This window comes from Erythrolamprus reginae, chromosome 1 (genome assembly GCF_031021105.1).
Source record: "Erythrolamprus reginae isolate rEryReg1 chromosome 1, rEryReg1.hap1, whole genome shotgun sequence".
NCBI lineage: Eukaryota > Metazoa > Chordata > Lepidosauria > Squamata > Dipsadidae > Erythrolamprus > Erythrolamprus reginae.
Window position 1 is genome coordinate 112812378 of NC_091950.1, and position 23705 is coordinate 112836082.

Here is a 23705-nt window from a genome sequence, read left to right on the forward strand (position 1 = left end):
AACAGCCAAGATGATTAGAGTACTGGAGGCTAAAAGAGACAAAGAATAGTTGCAGGTACAGTGATCCCCCGATCATTGCGAGGGTTCCGTTCCAGGACCCCTCGCAATGACCGGTTTTTTGCAAAGTAGCGCTGCGGAAGTAAAAACACCATCTGCACATGCGCAGATGGTGTTTTTACTTCCGCCGCAGCAGCGAGGAGCCAAAGATTGGGGTTTCCCCGCCGCCCACGCAAACTCCTCGCTGCTGCCGCGCCCGCCGCTTGTCCGCCGCCTGCCTGCCCGTGCGCCTGCCCTTCGCCCGACCACCCGCCGTTCGCTCGCTGCTCGCCCGGCCACCCAGGTTCGTTTGGCTTCGGGACATGCCGGCGGCGACGTTTTAAAACAGCCGCGCGGCTTCCCAACTGAGTCCCGAAGTCAAAGGCGAACTTCCGCGTTTGGCTTCGGGACTCAGTTGGGAAGCCGCGCGGCTGTTTTAAAACGTCGCCGCCGGCATGTCCCGAAGCCAAACGAACCCGGGTGGCCGGGCGAGCAGCGAGAAAATGGCGGGTGGCCGGGCGAAGGGCAGGCGAGCAGCGAGCGAATGGCGGCTGGCCGGGCGAAGGGCAGGCGAGCAGCGAGCGAACGGCGGGTGGCCGGGCGAAGGGCGGGCGAGCGGCGAACGGCAGGCGAGCCGGGCGAACGGCGGGCGAGCGGTTGCTGGGGGGGGCTTCTCGCCCTCCCGCCAGCAAGAGGGGGAAGACCCAGGGAAGCCGCCTAGCAGCTGATCTGCCCGGCGCCATCTACGCATGCGTGCCCATAGAAAAAAGGGCGCGCATGCGCAGATGGTGTTTGTAGTTCCGGGTTGAAAAATCGCCATATAGCCGTTTCACAATGATCGGGATCGCAATACCCGGGGGATCACTGTATTGGTATATCCAGTTAATGAAAAGAAGGACTAGGAGGCGATATGAGTGTTCCAATATCTCAGTGGTTACCACAATGAAGTGGGAGTCAACCTATTTTCCAAAGCACCTGAAGGCAGGACAAGAAAAAGTGGGTGAAAACTAATTAAGGAGAGAACCATCCTAGAACAATGGAAAAATTTCTCAATGACAGAGCAATCAATCAGTGGAATGACTTGCCTCCAGAAGTTGTGGGTGCACCAACACTGGAGGTTTTAAAGTGAGATTGGACAACTGTTTGCCTGAAATGGTATCAGGTTTCCTGTTTAAGCAGGGGGTTAGACTAAAAGACCTCCAAGGCCCCTTCCAACTCAGTTATTCTGTTAATGTTCTTTATTGCCAGTCTGATGTGCTACAGATGAACTGGAACTCCAGTTCCTTGAATTCCCAAATCGCCTGCAGTTTCAAAAGTTGGGAAGTTATAATTCCAGCATATCTAGGAGACATCACTTTGATAAATGTGGCTATTGATTCTAAACTGACCTACCAACAATAATTAGATGATTAGGTAATTTATTTATTAGATAACATAAAATACAATTTGGGTGCTCTGTTAGAGTTTTTAAACAATGTTATTACAAAATTATCCTCTTCCTAAATCTGGGAAGGCAGGTTTTCTCCACATTCCTTTTTTCTCAGATCTTTTTCCAGAAAAGCTGGAGGGTGATTTGGTGATGACACTAGAATGGGCAAAGATGAAATTATAAGATTTTTTTTTCTCCAGTTGGAGTAAAGTATAGAAAAAGAGCACTGGAGACTTTATTATAATTTATGAGTAGTTATATAAGTAGTTTGGATTTCTTTTGTTTAATTCATAGCATGGATGTCTAAAATAATACAAATGGACCAGAACTTACAGTAGACGTGTGATTGGTTTACATGTATAGCATTATCACTTGGTAGGTAACAGTAGAGGCATCTAATGTCCATTAATAAACAATTACTGACCAAAAACAAAGAAAGGGTACTTCAGAGCAAGGATCCAGTATTCTTACAAGTCTACCCATATTTGTGAGACTTCCAGAATTTCCTCCAATGGGATAGCATATATACATGCACTTACATAGGCAAAGGAATGGTAAAAAGAGTATGTCATGACCAGCAATCATCACTTCTTACACACATTCAAATGTTATAGGGGCCACAAGAAGAAACAAGTTCTATACGCTTTTAATTCTAACATGTGGCTTTATGCATTTCAACAGTAGGCTGTGATGATATCATGTCATCCATTGGAATTGCATTGTATGATGTTTCTTTGTGGTCCTGGACAGGGTTCTCATTGGGTGCCATGGGATTGAAGTAGGATAGATCTCCAAAATTTCCACTGAAAGGTTCAGGTATAGGATCTAGTCGCAAAACTGCAAGATACACATTGACAATATTTACACATGTTTTAAACAATACATCTTTGGCCAGATTGTTAAAGACATTGTGTGAGTTCTTTTAGACCAGTGATGGTGAACTTTTTTCCCCTCAGATGCCGAAAGCATGTGCGCAACACTATCATGCCTGCACAAGTGCCCATACCCATAATTCAATGCTTGGCGAGGGCAAAAATTGCCTCCCAGAGGCCCTCTAGAGGTCAGAAACAGCCCATTTCCCAACTTCCAGTGGGCCTATTAGGCACGTTTTTCACCCTCCCTAGGCTCCAAAGGCTTCCCTGGAGCCTGGGGAGGACAAAACCACCCCCCAGGGCCCCTTCAGAAGCCAAAAATGCCCTCCCAGAGCCTCTGGGTAAGCCAAAACTCAGCGTGCTGGAGATGAGCTGGGGTAACAGCTTGCATGCTGGAAGATATGGCTCTAAGTGCCACCTGTGGCACCTGTGCCATAGTTTGGCCATCTCTGTTTTATTTATTTATTTATTAGATTTGTATACCACCCCACTCCGTAGACTTGGGGCTGCTAACAACAATTATAAAACAGCATATGACAAATCTAATATTTAAAATATTTTTATTTTATTTTATTGCCTTTCGTAAGCTCCTTAAATCCACCTCTGCCGTCAGGCATGGGGGAACTGAGATCTTCTTTCCCTCTAGGCCTTTACATTTCATGTATGGTATGTTTGTATGTATGAATGTTTGGTTTTACAATAAGGGTTTTTTAGTTGTTTTAGAAATTGGATTTACATGCTGTTTTTTGTTACTGTTGTTAGCTGCCCCGAGTCTACAGAGAGGGGCGACATACAAATCCAATAAATAAAAATAAAATAAAATAAAATAAAATAAAGTAAAGTAAAGTAAAGTAAAGTAAAGTAAAGTAAAGTAAAGTAAAGTAAAGTAAAGTAAAGTAAAGTAAAGTAATAAAATAAAATAAAATAAAATAAAATAAAATAAAATAAAATAAAATAAAATAAAATAAAATAAAATAAAATAAAATAAAATAAAATAAAATAAAATAAAATAAAATAAAATATAAAATAAAATATAAAATAAAAAAATAAAAAATAAAAAATAAAAAATAAAAAATAAAAAATAAAAAATAAAAAATAAAAAATAAAAAATAAAAAATAAAAAATAAAAAATAAAAAATAAAAAATAAAAAATAAAAAATAAAATAAAATAAAATAAAATAAAATAATAGAATAAAAGAAAAGAAAAGAAAAGAAAAGAAAATAATAAAAGAAAAGAAAAGAAAAGAAAATAAATAAACAAAACAAAACAAAACAAAACAAAACAAAACAAAACAAAATAAATTTAAATTTTAAAAAGTTTTAGATCAAGTTCTGCATATAACAATACAAAATACTTTATGTCTAATGTATATGTTTGTTTGTTTGTTTGTTTCTTTGTTTGTTTGTTTATTTATTTATTTATTTATTTGATTTATATGCAATTATGTGGATTCCCCCATCTTTGGCAATATATTTTAAAAATGCTTCTGTCTCACATGACTTGGAATTTTATATTAATTAATTAATTAAGATAGCTGCTCATGTCTCAATTGCAAAATATAATAATAATTTCATACTCCAACCCCACAAAACTAATCATGGGCAGGTTGTTTAGAAAGCAGCCCACCCAGGATGTGCTCTCATGCATGATAAAACTATGGAAAGAAGTCTTATTGCAGAGACACCTGTCATTTCACAGCAGCAGCCAGATATCAAGGGCTTCAAACCAATGACTTCATATTTGAGATGAATTCAAATGGTTGGAAAGCTAATGTGTATGATACTTCAAATCAGCCTTCCCCAAGAATAACCTGACCTCTTTCTCCAACCATATCTCCCTCTGCCCATCTTAACTTCGACATTCCTACTGCGCTCAATCCCATCAATTCCAATCTTCCCATTCAGCTCACATGGCCCCACTTTCAGAGCCACTCAATACATCACTGGCATCCACCCCATAGGAAATCCCTGATAGCTGCTTCTGCACACAACTCGGGAGCTCTCCTCATTCTCTGTAAGTAATCTAACCATTGGGCATCTCTCCCATCAACCTATCTGCAAGCTGGAAACCCCTATCAACAGGATTCCCATCAGCGCAATTAGACAGGAAGTCATTCCCAGGTCCTTGGTTCTTTCATAGCTTGGTTGTTTTCTTGCAGATGTTTCATTACCAAATTGAGTTCATTTTTTACCCTCCATAGACTCCATAGGCTTGCCTGAAATCTGGAGAGGGCAAAAATGGCCTCCCCCCAACTCTCCAGAAGGCCAAAATTCAGCTGGCCAGCAGGCACACGCATACTGGAGCTGACATAAGATAATGCCTCACATGCCTTCAGATATGGTCATAGATTCGCTATCACGGCTATAACCTCTATAGGATTTAATCTGCATCTACATACAAATAATTCTTGCGTTATGGTTGTAATTGAGCTTGCTCAATTATTGTCAAATGTCAGGGTAGATGTGAACTGCTTTACTTAATGACCCCTGATCTCTGCTCTCATGATACAGTCGTTAAAAGAACATACATAGTTTAAGGCCAGACTACCTTTGAGACCATCTTCTACCACATAGCTCCCAGCAACTGGTAAGAGCCCACAGAGTTGGTCTTCTCTGGGTCCCATTAGCTAAACAGTGTCAGCTGCTGGCTCCATGGGGGAAGGCCTTCTCTGTGGCTGCCCTGGTTCTCTGGAACTAGTTACCTCTTGAGATCTGGATTCCCTCACCCTATTGGCCTTCCAGAAAGTGGTAAAGACCTGGCTCTTCCGTTGATCTTATGATGGTAACCAATGAGATTCGGCCATTCGGTATGCAGGGATTTAACTGTTTGCATTGTAAATTGTTTTTAAACTGTAAATTGTAAATTGTTTTTAAACTGTTTTTAGATGTCTTTGTACTATTATTGATGTTTTATATTTTTGCTGTGAGCTGCCTAGAGTTCTTAGGGAGTTGGGCGGCCTAGAAATTGAATGAATGAATGAATGAATGAATGAATGAATGAATGAATGAATGAATGAATGAATGATCATCATCCTTTGCTCTCTGTCTGTCACCCAGAGAATACCAGCTATCTTTCTCCCTCCAGGTCCAAAATAAACTTGTTCTACATGGTAATTCACCTCATACCAGTATAGACTGAAGTTCTTTGTCAAGAAAAGTTAGAAAAGCAATCCATTACTAAAGTACTCCTGTCCAAATGGATAAGAGTATTCAAGGTGAAATGAGAATGAAGCCACAAGTCAAAGGTTAAATTTGCAATGTGAGATAAGTAACAACTGGCATCTATTTCTGCCCTCTAAAATGTATTGCTATCACATTCTGGCAATAGAACCACCAGGAAGTATTGATAAACCCAAAAGCAAAATGATCTTAGCTGGCATAAAGAAGAAGAGGCACTGAACATGTATATACTGTACTGTATTACATAAATTCCTTTCCTCCTCTTTCTAAAATGTATCCTTTAAAATGACAAGTCTCAAAACCATACTTTCAAACCACAAATCCATTTGATTCTTATGACTCTATTCCTTGAAAGAGAAATAGATTATTACCTGGATCATTTCTTGTGTCGTCATAAAGTCGCTGATGTCCGAACGATTCAGGTTTTCTTCTACCACAGATTAAATACCCAACCAGGCCAATCAGTGCAGATCCTAATATTGCTCCTATGATTGTTCCAAATATTACTCCTCCATTAATATGACTTTCTGAAAAACAGATAAATATAATCATCTTCATGAAAACAACACCTGCTACTAAAGAAAAATTGTTTTGTTTTGTTTAGTTCAGAACTTTTCAGAAAATGACACAGATAAGGTTTGAATGAATGCTTCTCCTAAATATGTATTCCTGAATTTTCTTTGGTTATTTTATGGCAAAGATAATGTGGAAAAGTTCATGTTAAGTGGGAAGAATATCCTACCGGGTGGCTGAGGACTGCGTATGAATGTTCCGGCTTTCTTTCGACAGTAATATTTTAGCAACCCACAGTCTTCCTTGGAGTTAAATCATCATGGAAAAAAACCAAGAATAAAATTCTATATTTTGTTTGGATTCGTCCAACATTATATTAGTCCTCAATTTACAACCACAGTTGGGACTGTAAAATTTGCTGTTGAGTAGTGCAGTCATTAAATTAAACTTCGTGTAAATGCAGCCAATTTTACAACCTTTTTATTTTGCACGGTCATTTAGTGAGACATCATGTCAACATGAATTGCAACCTCCTACAGCTTTCCCATTGACTTTGGTTGTCAGAAGCCAGAGGTTGCAAATGGAGATAATAGACTCTAGTATGCTGCAACCAACGTACAAACCTACCAGCTTTCAAGCACTCCAATCATTATCAGTTGACTGTGAGGACATTGCAATGGTCATAAGTGTGAGGAAAAACAATAAATCATTTTTAACACCATTGTAATGTTAAACAGTTGCTAAACAAGTGGTTGTAAGTCAAGGGCCACCAGAAAAACTGTTGTGTGATTGTAAAGTGCGGAAAGAGGAGGAAATAAACCAGAGGAAGTCCAAAGGAAGGTCTTTGTGGATCATTTTAGCATAATTACTGATTTAAATCTGAATTGCATAGCCTATAGCTTTTCAAAGACTCAAGCCATGTGTTCTGGGCCAGAAACTTAGTTGTGGCCTGAAGATTCTGTCCTAAAGTAGCCATTCAATTATGTTTAATGAGGCAGGAGAAGAAAATGCTTAAATATTTATTTAAATATTAAATAAATATGGGATAAGAATATAAATTACAATCCATTTAATTAGTTCTGTAAAAATATACATTCTACTTAAGGAAAATGTCTCTATCCCTTTGATGATGCACTGAATGCAAAGAAAAATTATTAAAATATAGACACAAAAATAATTCTCACCTAAGAAAAATGAAACCTTTCTTGAATGCTTTGGACAAGTCTACAGAAAAACTACAGTTATATACCATTCAGAGTCAATTTTCATATAAATTTGATTAACAATAAATAATTTTCACTCACCCAACAACAAATTGACCTAGTTTTTAGAAAGTAGTACAGACATGTTCCATTCTATTACAATAATGATCAATGTGTTGAAATTTTAGTAAGAACATCTTTATTGATTCACCCATAATTTTGATTCAACTAGGAACAGGATTATTTAAGATTCTCCACCTTGGCTGAACCTCTGAGCATAATTTTTAATAAATCCTTCAGTACTAGCTCCCTACCCACACTATGGTCACTTGCCACAGTCATCCCTATCTTCAAAAAAGGAGATCCAAGCAACATTGAAAATTACATACCTATCTCCTTGTGTTGTGTCACCTGCAAAGTTATGGAATCAATCATAAATCAATCCATTACACTCCACCTTGAAGCTAATAACCTACTTTCCAATAAACAATTTGTTTCAGAAAAAAATTATCCTGTAATCTACAACTCTTACACTGTAAAAACATTTGGACCACTCAACTTGACCAAGGTAATCCAATTGATGCGATCTATATCGACTTTTGCAAAGCCTTTGACTCAGTTGTCCATGACAAACTTCTTCTGAAACTCAAATCCTACGGCATCTCTGGACTACTACACAATTGGTTAACAGCATTCCTATCTAACAGACAACAAGTGGTCAAAATAGAAAGTGCCACTTCTCTTCCTGCTCCTGTTAACAATGGTGTCCCTCAATGTAGTGTTTTAGGACCCATGCTATTCATACTATACATAAACGATCTTTGCGATTGCATGACTAGCAATTGCGTTTTCTTTGCAGATGATGTCAAACTATTTAATACCAACAACAATGCTGCTACCCTTCAAAAAGACCTTGACCACGTAGCAGAATGGTCTAAAACCTGGCAACTTCAAATCTCCACCACTAAATGCTCTGTCTTACACATTGGTAAAAAGAATCAGAATACTAAATATAAACTTGGAGGAACTGAACTTATTGATAACCCTCAATCTGTCAAAGACATTTGAGTACTCATATCCAATGACCTAAGTCCTAGAGCCCACTGCAACAACATTTGCCAAAAAGGCTTTAAGAGTTGTTAACTTAATCCTTTGCAGCTTCTTCTCTGGTATTTTTGAACTGCTAACAAGAGCTTGCAAAACATTTGTCAGACCAATCCTAGAATACAGCTCGCCTGTATGGAACCCACATTGCATATCTGACATCAACACAATTGAGAGGATCCAGAAATATTTCACAAGAAGAGTCGTTCATTCCTCTTCTCACAACAAAATACCTTACTTCACCAGACTTGAAATTCTTGGTTTAGACAACGTACAACTCCGTCGTTTCTGTTTCGACTTAATTATAGTTCATAAAATCATATACCAAAATGTCCTACCTATTAACGACTACTTCACCTTCAACTGCAACAACACACGAGCACGAAATCGATTTAAACTAATTGTCAACCGCTCCAAACTTGACTGCAAAAAATACGACTTCAGCAGCAGAATAATCAACGCCTGGAATGCACTAAATGATTCTGTGGTTTCTACTCCTAACCCCACAACCTTTAACCTTAGACTATCTACAATTGATCTCTCCTCCTTTCTAAGAGGTCTGTAAGGGGCGTGCATAAGCGTACCATTGTGCCTACCGTCCCTGTCCTATTATCTACTTTTTATCACTACTTATCTAATGTTTAATATGTACAAATTATCACCCTATAATTGTTTGACAAATAAATAAAATAAATAAATAAATAAATAAATAATTTTCTTACCTTTTGGGGCTTCTCTTGCTTCTGTAAAGCCATCAGTTGTGTTGTGAGGCAGATTTGTTGTTGTTGATAATTCAGTTGTAACAGCACTACTCTTAGTCGTTAGCAACATAGGTGTTGTATTTGATAGATGTTTAGTGGGACGAAATGTTAAACCATCTACTCGAGTCGTGTTATAAGAAACCCTGGTCGTGAAATTTATGTTAGGAGTGGTTGTGGTGACACTGCTTGATTCAGTTTCAAATGACTTGAAGTAAGTGGTGGCTTCGTAACTTCTAGAGGTGTTTGTAGGCATTCCGGAAGAGGATATTCTATGCTTTACATCTTTTGTGGTAAAAGCTGGTGGATGTGTTGTTGGTAATAACAGACTGTGAAGAGATGATGTTGGAGTCAGGGTTGAGGTGGTCTTATTGTTTGCAGTATTATTTTCTGTTGCAATACTATCATTTGGATTGGCACTGACATTTCTAGGTTTCATAGAAGTTCTATCAGAGGTCACATTGAATGTGATTGGAGTCATAGGAGTGCTGCTTAAATTGCTTCTTGAAGATGTGGGATTCATTGCATCTTTACTGTGGTTTCTGGACAATTGCAGACTAATCAGCAGCAAAATGAACAAAGTGCCCTCAGTTTTTCGCATTCTTTCACAGCCTCAATAATTGTTTCTTGGTATACAGTGCCTAAGGGGAACATGTTTAAAAATTGATTGAATTCTTGATGGAATTAAATGTATTCACATAGAATATCTTCCTGTTCTACTGCTGATATCCTGAATGGGACTAGGAAGTTTAAATAAATCAGTAATGAAAAGTGTCACTTGTAAATGTGAATTGTTTATCCTTTTTTTCATACATTTGAGACTAATATTTTCCTGAGATGCATCTATTTTGTAAACATTCAGGGTCTGTGTAATTAGTATCCAAGTAAAATTTCCTGATGTCCTAGGGAGGATTTGTTCTATTATTATGTAGAATGTTAACATAAGTAAGTTTATGTAATTAGTGTCATCTGTTTTCAAAAAAACTATAACTGAGGGGTGAGAGTAGATGACTAATTTAATAGCCAGGGACAGAGGTAGAAGCCTGGTTGAAGATAATTCCATTTAATATAAACCAAAGACATGCTTATGAACCCCAGGGATAAGAAATGCTAAAATTATGCTCCCAGCTCTTGTTCTACTAATATCTTTACAACAATCCAATAATAGGTCAGGTTTACTGTAGTCTGTAATTATATTTTGGAGCATCTGACCCAATTAAGTGAGAACCTGATAGGGATGCATCTAACTATCTTAATCTATTTTACATTATTTTTGCATGAACTGAATTATACGTCAATTCTCTCAAATATTTGTAACATCCTTTAGTGTTTTTATGCATTATAGATTAACTAGAAATTGTTTTCTGTCAGTCTCATTTCATTGCTTTTGCTTTTTGATGTAGACTTAAACAAAAATGAATTGAAAACAATCAGATTTTTTAAAATTGTGAATTATTCACAATTTTCAAAAATCTGATTGTTTTCAATTCATTTCATTCAATTCAATTTCAATATATGTGCATTGTTCTTCTATTTACACAGAATCCAGTCCTAGTTTCAGCATATATTTAATACTTCACAGGCTATTTTTGTTAATACAATCAGACAATCATTTTATTGACTCATAATTATTTTGTCACTCTAGCCAGATACATTAAAACAAAACTAATCATATGTTACTGTTACTTTAAATGTATATTTTATCTAGCTAGTTCTATTCCAAATGTAGCTATTATTTCAGTTAATTGACTCAAATCATTTCAGTCATTTTTCCCCAGTGAAATTATTCAATATATAATAAATGTGCTTAATCTGGGTTACAATTCAGAGCCTGAATGATAAGACTATTTGTCACACTGTGTAGCATTGAGCCATAGCTGATAACTATAAAACCACAAACAGAATTAAAAAATAATGTGACCTTTTATGTTTTGTCATTTAATATTAACATATTCAAAACACTTATGTTTTAATTTTGCCCCAATCTTTCCTTTGTACATGAAAGCAATTGGTAATATAAAATGAAGAGTTTATACATTAAAAAAAAAAACAAGCTTCCCAGAGATACCTTAAAGTATGATGGGCAGCCTATAAATTTATAAATAATGAAATAAATTTATTTTGCACTAAAAGTGTCATATATACATATGCACACATCTAAAACCATACATACATACATACATACATACATACATACATGCATACATACATACATAGGCACGCACACGCGCTCGTGCGCACACACACACACACGATAGCAACATGACATTAATCATCAATGACCTGAAGAATGTTCCATCTCAGCCAGGCTTATGTAATGACCTTAGAGTCAGTGCCAATTTGAACTTTGGGAGAAAGCTATTTCTCAGAGTGGGAACTGTTACATAAATCATTGTCTAAAAGCCTTACAGTTGTCATCTATCTCATATGGGGCATAACAATTATCCTCAATTGGGATGAGCATGCAGGGTGGATAAGTTCTACCTGGACTGTTTCTGGAAGCTAAGCCATTGAAGCCATTTAAGGTCAAAATCAACACTATGAATTGTCCCTAGAAATGTAATGGAAGCCAACACAGTTCACCATAGCATAAGCATTACCTTGCTATAGCAACTCTCACCATGTGGGCAACTACATTTTGCATCAATAGCAGTTTCCAAGTAGCCTAATCTGATGCATGAGATTCTGTGGCTTTGGCTTTAGCAACTGGAGCCTTTAAATTCAGGCCATCTGTTTGTAAATTCCCAGCCTTAATTTGACTTGAAGTTACTATTAGATGCTAAGTCCAGATCTCAAAGATCATTAGACTATTACCCTTCTTCCTTCAGAAGGGACCATGATAATAAATACATGCAACAATTGAAAAAAGTAAATAAAAATAACAGAATGAAACATCTTATTCTCAGTTTAAAAATATATAATTCAAGTCATCAAGAATTAATCCACGTTTTTTAAAAATCCCACTTTGGTAAGTCTCATAATTATTACAAGAGTTGGAACAATTTCTTCAAAAGATGATCTACATGTCTTTGCTTTCATTGCCATGAAGTAAGAATACACACACTTCTCAGTTAATATTTTCTTTCTTTCACATTGTATAAAAAGGAACTTGAATTAAAAGTTTACAATTCATTTTTTTGAAGTAAATAACTTTAAAGTTAAAATATCTTATATGCATGGAAGTTAACTTTGAAGTTCACAGGACACCGTGATAAAAAATAAATAAAAAATAACCCAGTCAGAATGTTGCCATCCAGTAAAAACATTGCTGGACTAATCCTCTATGTACATGCAGTGAAAACAAATTAACATTTAAAGTAATACTGTGCTACCTCAGCAATAGTTTCAGAAAAGTAGGCTTTCTAACAATGAACACTGAAAGAAGTTATAAACACGACATCAATTAAATATGATAGTTTCACATCTTTAAGAATTGTCCGGAAGTGTGCCAGATCATTTAACTGAACTGGACATGACCTAGTTGACACAAAAAAGAGGTTTTTAACCAAACATGTTTATAAAAAGTGACTGCAACTGAAATTGCTGAATGAAAGCCATGAAAAGAAAAACTTCTTACCTTTTCAACTCAACAATGTTATAAAAGTGGTGATATTATTTGCTTCTAAATTGACGTGCAGTTAGCTTAGCAGTCTGCTGAAAAGAAGAGAAGGCAAGTAATGGAAATGTATCAATGCTGCAGTGGACAGGAATGCAGGGTAGGAATTAAATTAGGTGGGGCTCTGTTTCTCTGGGTGTAACAGAGCACCTGAGAACCAGAATGACTGCTTCCTGGTAGTGATTGTGAAGGCATACCATTCATAGAATGTGAAACTATTGAAATGAAGGGGATGGGTAGTTCTGATAGTTTCTCCAATAATGCGTGATGTGTAACGTGTTCTATGAGATAAATACTTTCAAATATGAGGGAGGGAGGAGGAGGGATGGAGAGATATTTTTAGGAATGATTTGCAAATTTTGTAATATACACTTTTACTAATTAGCATTTTGAGCTGAGGATTCAAACCTTGCTGCTGCTGTTGTTTTTGTTACATGCTGCCATGCAGAGTACTGATTTTATGGCCACTGTTGATTGACTAATCTAGCGGTGGGAAAAATGAACTGCTGCCAGTGGTCAGCAGGCTACAGAGAAGCCTTTAAAAGCTGGCTTCCCTGTAGGCAGGCAGCAATTCGTATCACACTCAGCTTTGGAGAAATAAAGGTGCTGAACTGTTCCTGTGTGTCACTTCTTCATTCCCACATGAATTTAACACTGATAACGAAGATAGGATAAGAAGGACAACAGGAGAAAGGCACCTTGTGGCATCCAGGGCTATCTTAGAAATAAGCACCAATCTGTTCCAGCCAAATTTACCTACTCAAACCTATCCCACTCCAGCGATCTTTGACCTGAAGATGGAAGAATGGCCACCTACATGAGCCATTTTCACAGCTCAGAAGTAGACTGAGAAATTCCTGGCTTCACCAACTGGAGGTTACACAGCCACAAAGAACCCCAGCACAAGGGCCAGAACAACGCAACGTATCTGGCCCAAAGGCCATACATACAATCAACCAAGATGACCACAATGAGAGCCATGTCCTATCTACGAGTACCCAGAGGGACCAATTCTCAAATCCGGAGGAAGAGCTTGAGTCCTGACCTGCAGATGCTGGAGTCACCGGGACCAGAGGACGAGATACCAAGACTTCAGCTGCCACATCTGGCGGCCAGTTCCAGATTATTCCACAAGCAGGTGAAGGTCAAGAGGCATATCTGCTCCAGTTGAAGATTCCCAAGAAACTGATAGATCTAGTGGTGGGAGAAATGAACTTCTGTCAGTGGCCAGCAGGTCACAAGAAAGACCTTAAAAGCAGTTTTTCCCTGCCAGCAGTTCATATTTCACTCAGCTTTGGAAAAATAAAGTTGCTGAATTGTTCCTGTGTGTCACTCCTTCATTCTCACATGAATTTAACAGTTTTAATTGACTGTTTTTCAAAAAGGTATAAATTCCAAAATATTTGATTAAAGAACTGTTACTGTTTTAGCCACAACCCACTGTGTTTCAATCTGTTTCAGTTTGAGGCAACATTGCTGTTTATATCTAAATATTGCGAAACTAAATAGGGAACCAATTTTCTTCGCATTGGTCATTAAAAGAGAAAAAAAATCTGTTCTCTGTGTTGGCATATATCAAAGATTGACATGAGACTAAATGACAAATTATATATGCAGCCATTAATCAAAGAGATAAAGGTTTTTGAAAAACAACACTTTCATTTTCTCTAGCCCTATGCACTCTCCTGAATTCCTAAAATGCATCACTTCATAGACAAGTACTCTTCTACATGAGTACCTTATCAGGGAAGCTGAGGAAAGGAGAAGATCACTCAAGTGTAAAGCTCTGTCTAATAAGTAGAACTTAGTTCTTGGTGCAGGGCTGTAAAACTCCCTGGCCCCTGGGGCATGGGCAGGGGCATGATGCATCTGGCCAGATGCCTCACACTCTGGCCATGCCCACACCCGATTTAATGAAGTGGGGAAAGGTACAGATACATCACATGGTGCCACAGTGACGACATGAGTTTGACTCCCCTGTCCTAGTGCTTCTCTGAGCTTGGTCTCCTGGCAGAAGTTTAATTACCAAACTATGTAAAACATCATCAGTGCTAGAAAGCAATGGCATTTGCTCTTATTTTTATATACTAGCAGCTTGTCATTGTCAGTATTGATAGAAGTATCCTTGGTGATTCAACCTAGAAGTAAGGAAGAACTTCCTTACGGTCAGAGCGATCAACCATTGGAACAACCTGCCTGCGGAGGTTGTGAACTCCCCAACCATAGACACTTTCAAGAGGAGATTGGACTGCCACTTGGCTGGGGTGCTCTAGGATTCCTGCTCAGGCAGGGGGTTGAACTTGTTGACCTGCATGGTCCCTTTCAACTGTAACAATAAATAAATAAATAAATAAATAAATAAATAAATATTACTAGCTTGTTTGTCTGTATGGGTAAACACTGGTATTAAAAGAGCAAATTCCACTCACTTCTAGCAGTGCTAATGTTAACTAATTTTGTAAGAAAATCACTAAGAAAATCACTGCAAGAAAATCACTAAGCTCAGAGAATAGAATAGAATAGAGTAGAGTAGAGTAGAATAGAATAGAATAGAAAAGAATAGAATAGAATTTTACTGGCCACGTGTGATTGGACACACAAGGAATTTGTCTTGGTCCATATGCTTTCAGTGTACGTAAAAGAAAAAGATACAGTTGTCAAGAATCATGTGGTACCAAGAACTTCAACAATTCTACTCTGAACTGCAAATATTATCTTCTATAAATAATGTTCTGTTTGTGACTTCGGGTTAGACCAGAAGTTCTGTTGTTGTTGATAGTTAATAGATACATCCAGTTCTATGAAATTGTGCCTTTTCCAAGGTGTAATATTTTAAGTAGATAGAAACATAGAAAAATAGAAGATTGATGGCAGAAAAAGACCTCATAGTCCATCTAGTCTGCCCCTATATAATTTCCTGTATTTTATCTTAGGATAAAGGGGACAGGGGTGGCATACAAATTTAATAAATAAAATAAATAAATAAATAAAATATATGTCTATCCCAGGCATGTTTAAATTCAGTTACTGTGGATTTACCAACCACATCTGCTGGAAGTTTGTTCCAAGCATCTACTACTCTCTCAGTAAGATGGAAATCTATTTCTAAGCACCACGATGCCAAAGTGAAATATTTAACTATGTTTTAAGTACCAGGTTTGTATAATATTAGTGATAAAACTGATGGTCAATGGTAATAGTAAGAGCACTGTTGGCACAGTGGTTAAGTGCAGTATTGCAGACATACTCTGCTCACAGCCTGGAGTTTGATCATGTCAGAGGCAGAGCTCAAGGTTGACTCAGCCTTCCTTCCTTCCAAGGTTGGTAAAATGAAAACCCATATTGTTGAGGCTAATATGCAAATTATGCTTTCATTTTAAGCAGCCCAGAGACTGCTAAAGAACTTTGAGGTGGGATATAAGTCTAATATACCATTGCTATTCCTATTCCTCAATTACTATATTAAAAGCTATAATTAACATTTTAGTGGGGAAAACAATTCCTTTCCCAATTTTAGAATGGCCTCAACCCTGCTGGCTCTTTTAAATATGTTGTTTAAATGTTGGTTGCTCAAAGTGAAATGAACAGCCATTTAGGATGGATGAATTTCTGTTCTATTACATCAATCTCCAATAAAGAACTCGTGCTATCTGGGGCAAAGGTTTTAAGGTTTATTTTACCAGGAAATTTGCCATGGTTAGAACCTCCACCCACCTGTTATTAATCCCTTACTGTAAATGTCATAACAAATTCTAGGACACATTGCAAAAGGGCAAGTTCTCTTCTTTAAGGTGACCTGACAAGTAACCTGTCATGTTAGCACTGTACAATGCTCTTGACTGAGAAATTAAACACTTGAATTATACAAAACATAGCAAAAAATGATGTTCAGAAAAAGACGACCAAAGGTCAGTGGGAATCTTCTGCAAGCACTGCTAAGATGGAACAGTGACTATAGGAAAATAAAACAATAAAGCTTATGAGTCCAGTCTCCAACTATCTTGTCTTTCTTCAATGTTTGTAATTCTGAAAATATGACTGTCAAGGCAGTGCTTACTTAAGGACATATGGTACTCCTCGGCCACATTGACTTATGGCGCCATCTTCTGCTAATGTTGATGATCTGTATTTTTTAACCTATTTGGAAGTTGAGATGGCATTGATGACCAGTGTTCTCTCTAATTTTTTGGGGGGGTGGGCAGAAAAGTATAATGTCTGAGCGGCAGTCCCTTCGGGACTGGGCGGCACAGAATAAATAAATAAATAAATAAATAAATAAATAAATAAATAAATAAATAAATAAATAAATAAATAAATAAATAAATAAATAAATAAATATAAACAAACGAACGAACGAACGAACGAACAAACAAACAAACAAAAACCCACCCTGTTTTGCCTCAGAGAATTTCAAAATAAAATACTGTACTGTGTGTCTATAACAGTGAGCTCATAATAGGGCAACTCTATCAATATCAAAATGCCACTTAAATAGTTGAGCTAGTTTCAAACTAGATTTTTATTTTCTTTCTCTCTTCCTTACTCCCATTCTTTCTCTTTCTCTTTTCCTTCCTCTCTTTTTTCTATCTGTTTCTCTCTCTTCCTCTCTCTCTCCTTCCCTCTCACTCTTTCCCTCTCGGCTTCTGGGCAGGTTTGGAAAACTCTGAGTTGATGATGGTTTTTAAGGGAGCGATTGCTCACTGCTCAGCTTAGAGGGAACTATGTTGATGACCCCTACAATTTAGTGCCCCAAGGCAATACCTCCTTGGCCTTAACCTAAAGCCAGCCCTGGAGTAATCATTGGATTAATGAAAAGTCTATAGAGATGCTTCTCTTTTTTGGTTGGTTTTTTTTTTTCAAAATATGACATTTGCAACTTAAAGCTGAAAAATCCATCACCATGAATTTTCACATGAAAGCAGATACACAACTTTTCTTTTTTTTTTTTTTTTACAAATCTTTTTATTAATTTTCTTTAAAATGACAAACAAACTTACAAACATTTAACATACATTGTAGGGATGTATCATCCCTGCTCTTCTCAAAAGTATAATTGCAGATACAGAAAAAGGAATACACAATTGAATATCTAATTCAATGCTACTAATACAAAAAATATCTGGTAAAAAAAATTAACTGTCATATAAAAGTTTCTAATTAATTTCAAGTCAAAAAATCTTTAGAAAAAACAAATTTCTATTCTATCTATGTAAACTAAATCTAAGATAAATCTTAATAAGAAAAGATCATCTAAAATATCTATACTTGTTACTACTCTTCTTTCTTTATTTTTTTATTCTTATCTATCCATTCATAAACATTGTTCCATGTTGCGTAAAATTTGGTTTCTTCCTGTTCATTCAAGCGTCTTGTCATCATGTCCATTTCCGCGCAGTCTAATATTTTTGCAATAACTCCCTCTTCTTTGGGGATATCTTCCCCTTTCCAATTTTGCGCGTATATAATCCTTGCCGCTGTAAAAATATGTATAATCAAGTACAAAATTTCTTTTTTATAATTTTGGTTAGTAATTCCTAGCAAACAAAACTCCGGGGTGAAATCTATTTTCTGCTTTGTAATTTCTTTTGTCATTTTTTCTATCATTTTCCAATACATTTTAGCTTTATTACATGTCCACCATTGATGATAATAGGATCCTATTTCTTTCTTACATTTCCAGCACAAAGGTGATGTCTTTGGGAACATTTTTGCTAATCTACTTGGTGGGAGATGCCATCTATAAAACATTTTAATTTGGTTCTCTTTCAAAGAAACTGATTTAGTCTATAGAGATGCTTCTCTTTTTTGGTTGGTTTTTTTTTTTCAAAATATGACATTTGCAACTTAAAGCTGAAAAATCCATCACCATGAATTTTCACATGAAAGCAGATACACAACTTTTCTTAACTAGTTCTGAGAACACTGTTCTAGTTCTATATCTGATGAAACTAGATAAATCCCTGTGCCAAAAAAGTATTCAAGAAACTAGAGAATTCTATTTTCTCAGAATTCCTTTAACCCTAAATTTGGAATTGTTGATTAATAAATTGTCAATCACGTCAGTGATAAGCTATAGAAATATATCTCATGGGGTTTTTTTACAGCTACAGTCTTCTTAGAGTTTTGGAAAAGACGACGAGCTGTACTTACTTATGATTGGGACCTCATAGACTGGGAAGATGAAGAGGTAAGAATCCTTTATAATAGAAGTTTTGATATCAATATGCATTGATTTTTCATGACTGACAGGTATCAAGCAACATGTCTGCCTCTTTGACAGCTTATATTTATTGAATGTCAACTTTAGCATTATTTCTCTTATATCTACACTCAAACAAGATTACAACCTGACAAGTGATAATGAATAATAATAGAATATTGACTGAATTAAGTATTTAAAGAGATAGCGATAGATCATAAAGTTCTTTCAATCACTTACACCTTCAGCAAGACAAGTAGCATGCAAGTTTGATTGACAAGCATGCAAGCAAACAACAAACAAACAAATAAATAGTTTGTATATTGCATTTTTGTGCCAGGATCACTTTTCTTAGTATGTATTTCCATTTATGATAATGCTAGCTTCTTGTTGCAGCCTACAAAACTCTAGAATTTGGATGTACATCCATATAGTCCCCTATTCCCAGTACAGAGAGACATATATTCATACAGAGACATGGACTAAACTAAAATTTTGCAATTGCAGGAAGAACTTCGTCCGCAATTTGAAGCAAAATATTCTCAAGTGGAACGAGTAAATCCTATAACAGGAAAACCCGAACCTTTTCAACCTTTTCCTGATAAACTAAGTCGACTGATGGTCTCTGTATCAGGAATATTTTTCATGGTAAAATCACTGAAATTGTCTTCTTTTTGTTGTATTCCTTATTAACATTATTCTGACCTAATGAATAACACAGGTAGTCCTCGAGTTACAACCACAATCAAGCTCAACATTTCTGTTGCTAAATGAGATATTTGTTAAGTGTCTATTTTACCACTTTTCTCACTAGAGTTGTTAAGTGAATCACGGCCGTTGTTAAGTGAATCTGGCTGCCCCATTGACTTTGCTTGTCAGAAGGTCACAAAATGAGATCCCTGACACTGCAATGGTCAATATGAGTCAGTGGCCAAAGCTTTGAACTTTGATCATGTGACCATGGGGTTGCTACCATGGTCATATGTTTGAAAAGGGGACATAACTCACTTTTTTCAGTGCTGTTGTAACTTTGAACAGTCATTTAAATGAACTGTTCTAAGTCAAGGATTACCTGTACAGATGAGCCACATAATAATGGAGTCACATTTTGGTCTTAATGCTGAATTGTATGTGTTTCTTCAATTTTCACATGTCTGCAGATTTCATTAGTGCTAACTGCAGTGTTTGCAGTGGTGGTCTATCGTCTAGTGGCTATGGAGCGGTTTGCCTCTTTCCAGTGGTATTTCATAAAAATGTACTGGCAGTTTGCAACTTCTGGCACTGGCGTCTGTATCAACTTTATAATCATCATGTCCCTTAATGTAGTAAGTTCCTGACTTTTTAGGCGTGTGTGTGATCATTTAGTTATATTAATAAATGTATTAAAATATAAAGTTGGCACATTATGTTTGTCAGTTTGCTCTAATCTCAACAAATCTGAAAGGTACTGATTCCAGTTTAGAATCTAATTTACATTTGAATTTCTTCCTGTTCAGCTATAAGTGTAATTGCTCAACTTTTAAGAACAACACAGAACTATTTTGATTATGTAAGCTGGTTATAAAGTGCTAAGTCTGTCACAATTAATATCAAGAGCTAGTGTGTTAAAAATGTGAGACTAAGGACTGGGATCCTGCCGTGTTATGGAATTCAGAATGAATTAGTTATCTTTCAATTTAATAGTCTACCACAGTGTTGCTGTCACTATTATGTGAATGTGGGGAAAGACCAGTGAAGGGTACCAAAATTTTTACTACTACACTGTGGGCGTGGCTTATGCAGGATGCCCTGCATTTTCTTTCAACATCTTTCAGTGCAAATTGGATGCTCTGGGATGGAGCTCCATTTTTGCTAACCCACTGTGTCCCCCCCCTCATCCGAGCAGTAGCCCACCCCTGTGAAAGACCCTTACAAATAAACACCTCAAAGGTGCTTTTTTCCCCAAAGGTCAACCAGGTTTCCTTGGTTTTTTCACTGTTTTCAAAGGAAAAAAACAAGAAAGTCTGATTGCCTTTTAGAAAAAAAAAATATCTTTGGGACAACCATGACCTAGGTCAGGGGTGTCAAACTCAATTTCATTGAGGGCCACTTCAGGGTTATGTTTGATTTTGGGGAGCTAGGGTGAGCATAGCCAGCTCGACATCACTCATGTCAGAGCACTTGTGATGGCCAAGCATTCCTGAGCTCCATTTTCAGCTGTGATGGCTTCCTGGATTCCTCTGCCAGTGAAAACTTTGCTGGCAGAAACATCGTGAGTCGGTCCTTTGCTGTTTCCAGGATGGTCCCACAAGCCAAATCTAAGCACCCTGCAGGTCGGATCCAGCCCCCAGGCCTTGAATTTGACACTCCTGATCTAGATGATTGAGTATCTCCATCGACACTTGTAAATAAACCTGAGCTTCTTGAAAGGCTAATACAATGATTAAATTAATGTTCAAAGAGTGTTCAATACACAGCCAATTGTTGAATTATCTTAGATAGTTAATAATAGCTTTCTAGATATACCAGCAAAAACAGATCAAAATGGTTGCTTAAAATCAGAAGCCAGAAGAATGAAAAGAACTAAAATACTGTTAACCATCGCAAGATAATCCCTAAGGTATTGCAAATGAAAGTGTTTGGTCTGAAAATGAGATTACAGCAGATACAAGTCAGGCTTTTTTGTAGCAAGCATTTGCAGGCAATGGCATGGCTGAGGTAGCCCATTGATTGATTGCTATCTGCCTTCCTCACTTGGTAAAGGCACTCATACTTTCCAGCCAAATCAGGCACTAAAACACTCTCGTGGGATGAACAAAGAACCATTTTAGTTGCAGACCATTAGTAATAATCCATATAGTACTCACTATGGTGCACTACGACTGAAAAATAAGCGAGATTTAATTAGGTGGCTGGTACTTCAGACCACATGGTGCAGACAGCTTGAAACCGGAGGGAATACTTGCAATCTTCACATGAAGTCTTCCAAAGTTATATCAGAACAGAAAGTGAAAAACATTAAACACAAAGTTGTAAAGTTGTTCTAAACTTGAATGTGGCTGAAATTTTAATAAATTCAAGACACGTTTAGAGTTTTCATCTTACCCCTTGTTTATTTTCTTGAGTACGGTTGCTAAAACACCATTTGGAGCCCGGAAAAAAGAAAAGTACATCAGTGACATAACATCCACTTCTAAATTCAAGAGCCTACTCCAGTGCCTGGACTGAAGTAGGAATTTTGGAACTATTTGTTCTAATAAACTTTAGACTACAGCTTGTTAATATCCACCAAAAGGAATATAAAACTCAACAAAAGAACATTCTGAAAATACAGATGCGAATATTCGCTGATGCCCAGACATCATAAATGTCAGAGAAGGGCAAAATCTGGAAGTTAACTGCAGTCCAATTTGCATTTCAAATCTGGGTATAACTTCATAGAAGCCTTTCCTGCTGCAGTAAACAAGATTTTAATTAGACATTATATTTAAAATTGAACCAAGGGAAACAAGCAAATCGCTTCCCTTGTCAAATGCTATTGAACTGAATGCATTTAGGAGATTTCATAGCTATTATCCCCCCTACTTCATATCTGCAGTCTCCCTAAGAAGATTACATCTTTAATAGAAGAGGCATTCTATTTTTTCTATCTATAATGAGGATTGTGTTCTATGACTGCAGATGATTTTTTTCCCGTTTCAAAGTAAACATTAAGTAAGCAAGCATTGTTACAATTTTCAGGAAGTGCTACCCACACCAAAATGCAGGAATGTGGGCATAGGGTTTTTTAAATAACTGGGATTTTATTGCAAATATACCATTGAAACCTCAGTCGTTTTTTTAACGGTATGAAAAAGTGGTGGGGTTTAATTATGTGATCACAACTGCCATCTTAACTTTTTTGCCTCCTTTCCACAAATGATTCTTTCAGAGTGCTTATTTCTCTCATTGCAAGATATGAGCAAAGGTTTGAAGAAGAAAATATATTGAGTGAGGCAATGCACTTTTCTGAAAGGCAAGCTTCAAAAGAAAAATGTGTTTATCTCCTTTACTTAATGCTGGGGAATTTCAGCAGAGAGATAAGAGTTCAGGAACCACAATGACAAGCTGATTTTGTCTCAACTGTAAATTTTGCTAGAGGACTATTTGAAAGGAAACTCATCAACAGAACCAGGATCCGTTACTATAGCAGTTATCAGTGTTATTAAAATAGAGAGGAATAAATGTGTCATAGCAACTTGCCGTTTCTTAACGGCTCCCTGTTTTTGATTGCACTGGGAAAATCCATCCTTGACACCTTTCTCTAACAATATAAAAATTATCTGAAATCTCATAGCTGGAACACAACAAGTGCGGGCAAAGCACTCTCCAGAGAGGCAAAGCTCTTACAATTATGGAGGTACTCCAAGAAACATATATCAAATTTAAATCTGCCAGTCTTCCAGGGTAGAAATTAGAAGTTAGGGAAAAAAGGGTGTGGATTACTTACTTGGAGTCATATTGATAAAACTGGAAATTCCAGTTTAAACTGCACTCAATCTGCCGGCACAAGCACACCATTCTTCACCAATTAATTGGTTAGCATTCTAATGATATAGTGTATGGCATATTTCTCAAGGGCAAACACTTAACACACTCACAAAGCTTGTCAAGCTATTCCTAGCTAAGGTACAAGATGCCTTTGATTTTTTTCTCTATTGTTTATTTATGATAGGCAATATTCATCATTAAGAATGTGGATTAGAGGTTATTTTTAGACATGCTTTTTGGAGCTGAAAATCATGCTTTAAAGTGGGGTGTTTGAAAATGTATCTTCT

The 23705-nt window shown here is 36.9% G+C and overlaps 2 protein-coding genes across 4 annotated transcripts in view; one reads left to right on the plus strand and one right to left on the minus strand.

Moving 5' to 3' along the window:
* Positions 1–23705, plus strand: part of ANO3 (anoctamin 3) — a 292176-nt gene that overhangs the window by 254050 nt on the left and 14421 nt on the right. For all 3 annotated transcript variants that reach the window (XM_070761935.1, XM_070761933.1, XM_070761934.1), the window contains 3 exons: positions 18815–18897; positions 19417–19557; positions 20070–20234. In XM_070761935.1, coding sequence (XP_070618036.1) covers positions 18815–18897; positions 19417–19557; positions 20070–20234 — 389 coding nt within the window. The remainder of the gene's footprint in view (positions 1–18814; positions 18898–19416; positions 19558–20069; positions 20235–23705) is intronic.
* On the minus strand, positions 1730–12760 carry MUC15 (mucin 15, cell surface associated). The gene is made up of 4 exons (XM_070761946.1): positions 12672–12760; positions 9059–9735; positions 5889–6044; positions 1730–2302 (listed from the first exon to the last, which is right to left on the minus strand). Exons 2-4 carry the CDS (start codon positions 9693–9695, stop codon positions 2118–2120), a joined length of 978 nt encoding a protein of 325 aa, XP_070618047.1. The 5' UTR covers positions 9696–9735; positions 12672–12760; the 3' UTR covers positions 1730–2117.

Bases quoted from the DNA above. Each gene is read 5' to 3' on its own strand.
- MUC15 (XM_070761946.1), bottom strand. From the start codon at position 9,695: ATGCGAAAAACTGAGGGCACTTTGTTCATTTTGCTGCTGATTAGTCTG. The intron at 6,045-9,058 runs GTAAGAAAATTA...TCTGTTTTTCAG, and splicing joins AGCAAGAGAAGCCCCAAAAG to AAAGTCATATTAATGGAGGA. The intron at 2,303-5,888 runs GTAATAATCTAT...TGTATCTTGCAG, and splicing joins CGACACAAGAAATGATCCAG to TTTTGCGACTAGATCCTATA.